General features: G+C 34.8%; 1 protein-coding gene across 2 annotated transcripts; it reads left to right on the forward strand.

Moving 5' to 3' along the window:
• The first annotated feature begins 2,875 nt into the window (after positions 1–2,875).
• LOC147485744 (Protein kinase superfamily protein) lies at positions 2,876–6,016 on the forward strand. Of its 2 annotated transcripts, none has more exons than XM_086575106.1 (6): positions 2,876–3,394; positions 3,973–4,280; positions 4,396–4,531; positions 4,666–4,811; positions 5,227–5,350; positions 5,468–6,016. In XM_086575106.1, exons 1-6 carry the CDS (start codon positions 3,331–3,333, stop codon positions 5,830–5,832), a joined length of 1,143 nt encoding a protein of 380 aa, XP_086431232.1. In that variant the 5' UTR covers positions 2,876–3,330; the 3' UTR covers positions 5,833–6,016. The 2 variants fall into 2 exon arrangements, with proteins under 2 accessions (XP_086431232.1, XP_086431233.1); XM_086575107.1 differs by having other exon boundaries at positions 2,883–3,394; positions 4,675–4,811.
• The last annotated feature ends 1,091 nt before the right edge of the window (positions 6,017–7,107 follow it).

Here is a 7,107-nt window from a genome sequence, read left to right on the forward strand (position 1 = left end):
TAGAAAGCATCAATCCTTTAAGATATATTTGCTTCGTTCTTAAAATTTATTGGTGAAATAAAAAACCCAAATAATAATTATATTCCATGAAGAGGAAAAGGAAAATGCTTTCGTTTGCTAAACTTTATTGAGAACTTGTCAATGGATACACCAAAAGTATACAATATGGTGAGTTTCTTTACAAAATCCTAGTGTACGTCAATCAAAATGGACAAATGGTGTAAATGAAGTTGGTACGTAAACTGAACGGAAGCCAACAACAATTCCTGATTATGCTCAAAGTGACGCATAAACCAGATTCACCGCACACATTCAATCCAAAAGCTATCTCTATTAGTAGTTAAACTTTTCTTTTTCCGCCTTTCGAAATATAACAATGTGCGTGCGTGTAAACTGTTGTTGAACGTCATCGGATAATGGTAGTAGCTAAATTATTTGCTTTATTATTAAGATTATGTTTCTACTGTATTTTATAGTTGAATAACAGGAGAACCATGGTTATTGGTAAGTATATATAATCAAGGGTTAACTAGTATTATCCCCTAGATGAGCCAATTAGGATTTCTCCCCACTAGATGGGAAATTAGGGTTCTCCCCTAAACACAGGGCCTTTGGTTTGACCGTTAACTTTCAAGTCAAAAAATTGAAAATTACACAAATGCCCTCATTATTTTCAAAAAGAAATTATTCAATTTTAATTAGGTTGGGGCATTTAAGTTATTTTCAGTTGTTTGACTTGAAAGTTAACAGTCAAACTAAGTTGACCGTGTGTTTAGGGGGGAGACCCTAATTTCCTAATTGGCTCATCTAGTAGGGGGTAATACTAGTTCACCCTATAATCAATTAGTGCAAGACTAGAATTTGGATAGCAGGAACACTAGCTCATTTGCCTTTAGTGGCACGTACCCCCTCGTTGACAATTACTGGACAGCTCACTCAGCAAGCAGTAACCTCAACAGTAGAAAGCAGTAACCTCAACAGTAGAAATCAATAAAGCAGTGTTAATGAATCTCAATTCTAGCTCATACTTATTCGTTATTTTTTCGGAACCTCAAATCATCTCTAGGTGGTGGAGGCATCAAGTGTCATGTTTGAGACTAGATTTGAGTCCAAACATTTACAAACAATGACCAACTCTAGGTGGGAGTCAAACTTAGAACCCATTTTAGTAGTTAACAATTTTAAAATTCTTTTTCTTAAAAAAATATGGTGTATTTTGGTTAAATGGGTCCTATTTAAGATTTGTTTGGAATTAAAATACTCATTTCCCCATAAAAAGTGGTCATAGTAAAAACCCACGCAACACTTTGAGTGTCCTATGGAATGTTGGGGAAAAAAAAAAAACTCATGTGAGACGGTGGGACTGTCGCGCCGCATCCACAAACAAAACAACTAATTTGCCACCACGGATGCGCCTAAACACTAGATGCCTCTATATTTGAGTGCAGCTAGAGTTGGATTTGGCCAAAATTCGAAATGATGGAAGCAAATTGACCGTCGATGCCTCCACCTAGAGATGCTCTCAATATGAATCCAGATTGTCTTCCCACTAGTAATGTGTGTGCATGAGCCGACCGCTTATCTTCATCATGAGGATCTTAATTAAATATTATAGTGAATATTATTCCACTATTACATTTTGCACTATACAAGTATACATACATAATATTTTTCATTAATTTTAATTATAATATAATTTATTATTATTATTATTATTATTATTAATTAATTAAAAGAACTGCCTGTAACTTTTATTTTATGTCTGATATGAAAATAACATTTGCACATAGAATAAACTATATTGGTCCAATTATCGAAATATACTAGTACTTTTAATTTATCAAATTTTGCATATAAACAAAATTCTTATTTTGAAACATAAATTAGGACTGAACATCTTAATAAGTTTTGGAGTATATTCTCATGGACCAATATATACTCCAAAACTTATTAAGATGTTCAGTCCTAATTTATGTTTCAAAATAAGAATTTTGTTTATATGCAAAATTTGATAAATTAAAAGTACTAGTTAAAAAGCTCTTGTCAATAGAGCATAAGAGTTAATTTATTCTATACTATATGTTATACATTATATTGATAATATAAATTTGTTTTTACATAAAATTATCTTTTCAAGTTATTAACACAAAAATGATACTATTAGAAGTAATATGGATTAATATCTAGTCTCCTTCATTTATTTTATTTTATTATTTATTTATTTTTTTTAGATTGGCAAACCTGTTTTTAAATGAGACCAATAATTCTTTGATGTTGGTGGGATTCGATCTCCAGACATCTGGCGTTATCACCCAAAAATTTTACCGACTTTGCTAACCGACATCTATTTTATTTTTGGATTTGCAGACAATCACCCTGATGTGACGAACAAATTGGATTTCTAATAAACTACAACAATAGTCAAAACATTATTAACAACTACAGCAACCAATTAAACTATTGACCGAAAATATCAATTACCTTTAAATCTATTAACAAATATTTTTGTTTTATATGTTCAATTTTTTAAAACTATAATTATCCATCAACAAACCCCTTACAGATCCACTAGGGCACTACTAAACATGTTTATTACTTTATTGTTTTGTTTTCACACGAAAAAAAAAGAAGCTCTCCAGTTAATTAAAATCTCCAATTTCTTACACCTAATTAAAAACTCCAGTAAGACACTTACACAGTTAGACCCATTGTCTGATTTTTGTTTAATAAATGATTGGGCCGTTGTACCCAAGCAGTGGGACACTTTGCAGCAAGAGGAACCAAGGAGACAGATTATATCCAACTGCTTGGAGCATGGTATCTGATATTAAGTTCGGTAAAGTAGTTGTTAGTTTGATACTGTGAACGTGTGCGTGTGAAGAGTGAAGAGTGAAGGAAGGAAGACAAGTGCACGCTTAGAAAAGAGGAAACACAGAAAAAGACTGGCAAGATTAAAATGCGCCACTACGCACTATGAATAACAAAAAATGCTTTTTTGAATCAAACAAAACCAGCCAAAGGGGCCCTCGATATTGCATTTCCAGCAGAACTCAAAGAGACCAGTAACGCCCACCGCCTCAACACGAGCACATCATTGTAATCAAGAATTTCCATGTATCCCCACACTCAAAAAAATGCCATATCATAATCATAAACCCCACAACATTCCTTGAAACTTTATCTCTCAACACTTTCTAAAAAAAAGGAAAAGCAATCAAGAAAAATGGTTCATTTCTTATGTAAATAAGTTCAATGTGTTGTAAGCTCTGTTTGATGATGGTTTATTGGTGAAAAACTTGGTTTTGGTTTTTTTTTCCTGTGTTTCATTTGATGGGGAATTGTTGCTGTTTGTGGAAACTGTCCACTTACAGAATATCAGCTAATACAAAGTCAGGTTAGAATTTGTTTCATTTTTTTTTTCGGTTGGTTTGATCAGGTTTCTGTAAGTAAGTTTGTGTAATCTATGATTTTTTTACATGTGCTTGCACATTTTTATGCATTTTAAGGACTCAACTCTGTTATTTTCCTCTGTTTTGCTGGTTTCTTCTAGTCCATTTGGTTATACATAAATCACTTTCTTGTTCATGATCACAGGGAGTAAACAAGTATGGGGACGTAGGTTTCTATTTCTTTTTTATCCTAGATCAACAAGTCTATAGATGGGTATCACATGCTGAAAAGCATATACTTCGACGTTTCCCCTTCCATTAATTTTGTCTGCTCTTACTGTTTTTAAAAGACGATTGAGAGTCTAGTCTAAGAGCCTAGATTTTTTATTTATTTATATATTTTTATGTTCTTCATTGCATGTTTTTTTATTTGTTTAACTCACTGAGATTCTTATTTTTAGGGATAATACTTCAGATGGAAAATATACTGTGTATCTAAATCAGTTCTAATTAGGCCAAAACAAGTTCGAATGGAAGACTTAGAAAGTATGTATATTCTGATGTACTTTTCCAATCTTTTCAGAATCTCCAAAAGATCAGAACCCATCACACAATGAAAAGAAAGAGAATAGAAGGCTACCTTCAAATCCTAGAGAAGTAGAAGATCTACGCGGAGATTCAGCTGCGAATCCATTGATTGTATTCAATTACAGTGAACTAAAAAAAATTACTGAAAACTTTAGACAAGATCATGTATTGGGTGGAGGTGGTTTTGGGAGTGTTTATAAAGGATTCATATCTAAAGATTTAAGGGAGGGGATCCAGCCTCTTCCAGTAGCTGTTAAGGTTCATGATGGGGATAACAGTTATCAAGGCCATACAGAATGGCTGGTACTTCTTTCTATTTCAAACATTGGCTTTTGTTTATTTTTATATTTGTATTCACTGATGGATTCTCTAGTTATTAGTTTTGTTAACCCTTTTATTAAGTGGTGTGAATTTGTAGGCTGAGGTTATATTTCTTGGGCAACTTTCTCATCCAAATCTGGTGAAATTGGTCGGCTACTGCTGTGAGGATGAACATCGTGTACTAATATACGAGTATATGCCCCGGGGTAGTGTGGAAGGCAATCTTTTCTCAAGTGATTATCCTCACTTTCGTACAACTATTGGCTAATCTTACTTATAATAGTGAATCAGTAAGCTAAAATAAACTATAAAAGAAAACAGTATACTAGCACTTAGTACATGGATATTTCCTGATGTAAATTCATAGCTGTTGCAGGAGTGTTGCTTCCTCTTTCTTGGTCTATTAGAATGAAGATTGCACTGGGTGCTGCGAAAGGACTTGCATTCCTCCATGACGCAGAGAAACCAGTTATCTACCGTGATTTTAAAACATCTAATATATTGTTGGATCAGGTTAGACTCTAAATTGAGAACCCTTTAATTAATTGGTTTAACGATACTTTCATATGTTTGCCATACTTAGCAGTGCGCAAATTTTGAACACTTGATCAAATAATCCTTGCACTCAATTACCTGCAGTCATTCAAAGGGTCTTGACTTGGCCCTTGCTTATGGTTTGTATTAAGATTTGAGAGGTTTGCAGAGAAACATATAGGGGAGTTCTGTTATATACAAGGTTCTTGTCTTCTTGACGAAATCTGGTAGTATTTTGTTAGAAGGCTTCTCTATGAAGTCATAGGGTACGGTACTGGAATCTCTATCATCAAAATTTTGCAGCTAGTAGCCTAATGTAGGTATGCGGGATATAGATAGACATTCATCATTCTGAACCTCAATTTACAGTAGGACTTTTTTCTTAAAAACTCAGGAGTATAATGCGAAGCTTTCTGACTTTGGCCTCGCGAAAGATGGACCAGTGGGTGACAAATCCCATGTTTCCACCCGCATCATGGGCACATATGGGTATGCAGCCCCTGAATATATAATGACAGGTTTGTATTCTAATTTTGGGGAGAATTCATTTTTATAGTCAGAAATAGTGAAATTCATACGCTGAGCTAGATGCAAAACAATGTGCATTATACAATATTTTCCTAACTCCTATGCAGGTCATCTAACTCCTAGAAGTGATGTATATAGCTTTGGTGTTGTTCTACTTGAACTGCTTACTGGAAGAAAGTCTTTAGACAAGTCTCGTCCAGCTCGAGAACAAGTTCTTGCAGATTGGGCACTTCCTTTGCTCAATCAAAAGAAGAAAGTACCAAACATTGTAGACCCAAGATTGGAAGGCGATTTTCCAATCAAAGGAGTTCACAAGGCAGCTATGCTTGCTTACCATTGTCTGAACCGTAATCCAAAGGCAAGGCCTTTTATGAGAGACATAGTCGACTCCTTGGAACCTCTCCAGGTCACTGTCGAAGTCCCTAGTACAGATCTCTCTGGGACCGAGAACACTGGAGTTCTAAGTGCATAGACTCGAGCAAAACAGAGTGATTGCTGTAACTCTAAGTTTTATGAGATTAGCTTTTGGCGAAGCCAGTTTGACCAAATTTTTTTGCAAAATGTACGGGGTTCATTGTGTATCGCAGAGAGGCATAGAGATGTTTGTAGCACATAATTTCTGTTTTTCCATACATAGTTGTGCAACTAACATGAAACTGTATGAATGAGGACTGCGGTCAGGTAGGTTAGTTGCAATCTATCCTATAAAATATTATTAAAGTAATGTGAAAGCTCCAAAGGAACTAATGAACCTGACACCTTATAATCACATTAGTTGTGAACTCTATCTATACATGCTGTTTGCGATATTTAGAAAATGGACTTCCAAAGGAAATTTCTAGTTCCCATTCCAAGCAAGACATTCCTGGGACCAAAGCCATTGTTCTGTGTTGTTTTGGGCCTGAAAAAGCCCAAGGCCCAAATACGACCTAATTTAATTTTCATATTTTTTTTTGTGAAAAAAAATGAATCTTCAACCTTTCTTTGTGAGAAAAATCTTTTTCTAAGTGAGAGAGATTGTGAGAGAATTAAACCAAAAAGAAAAGAGAGTGAACATTATTTGTGAGTGTGAGTGATACATTCTAAGTGAGTGTTGAATGCTCCTCTTTGTAATCTTGTATTTAGTGCATCTAATCTATCAAAGGCTCGCCATGTGAACGTGGATTAATTGCCGAACCACTTAAAATTTGGTCTCGTGTGAGTATGCTTTTATTTTCTCTATTTAATTTATACGTTTGTGTTGATATTGTGTTGATTGGGTGTTGCTTGGGAGTTGTTGAATAGTCTTGTTGGTAGTTTGTTGTGATAGTTTCTGTCTTAGTCGCAACATTCTGTTTCCTGTTGCATATACCTTACGCCTATATATTTTTATTTGTATTCATTCTTCTAACATATAATGCCAAGGCCTCCATGCCACCGCTTCTGTCACCGTTGTTGGTAGCAGGTGATCAATAACGACAATGAGTAGTACAGCAATAACAACAAAAACTCCTGTAGAAAACGTAACACTTATTTGGATTGATTTGGTAGCTCCTGTTTGTCCTGCCAACTCTGTTTGAAGTCATAGCTTCTAATAACTCGGTTGTTCCTTCATAACATTTTGAATAACTGCAGTCGTCCTATTTGTTTCATGTCTTGCTCTTTTAGAGTCCTCAACCTTACTGGCCTTGTAGTCTACATTTGCACACGAGTGACATGACCAACAATCTCAATCCACATCTGTTCAAAATTGGGGAACTTAGGTTTG

This window comes from Coptis chinensis, chromosome 7 (assembly GCF_015680905.1).
Source record: "Coptis chinensis isolate HL-2020 chromosome 7, ASM1568090v1, whole genome shotgun sequence".
Classification (NCBI taxonomy): domain Eukaryota; kingdom Viridiplantae; phylum Streptophyta; class Magnoliopsida; order Ranunculales; family Ranunculaceae; genus Coptis; species Coptis chinensis.

Bases quoted from the DNA above. Each gene is read 5' to 3' on its own strand.
- LOC147485744 (XM_086575106.1), top strand. From the start codon at position 3,331: ATGGGGAATTGTTGCTGTTTGTGGAAACTGTCCACTTACAGAATATCA. The intron at 4,532-4,665 runs GTGATTATCCTC...GTAAATTCATAG, and splicing joins GGAAGGCAATCTTTTCTCAA to CTGTTGCAGGAGTGTTGCTT. The intron at 5,351-5,467 runs GTTTGTATTCTA...ACTCCTATGCAG, and splicing joins CCCTGAATATATAATGACAG to GTCATCTAACTCCTAGAAGT.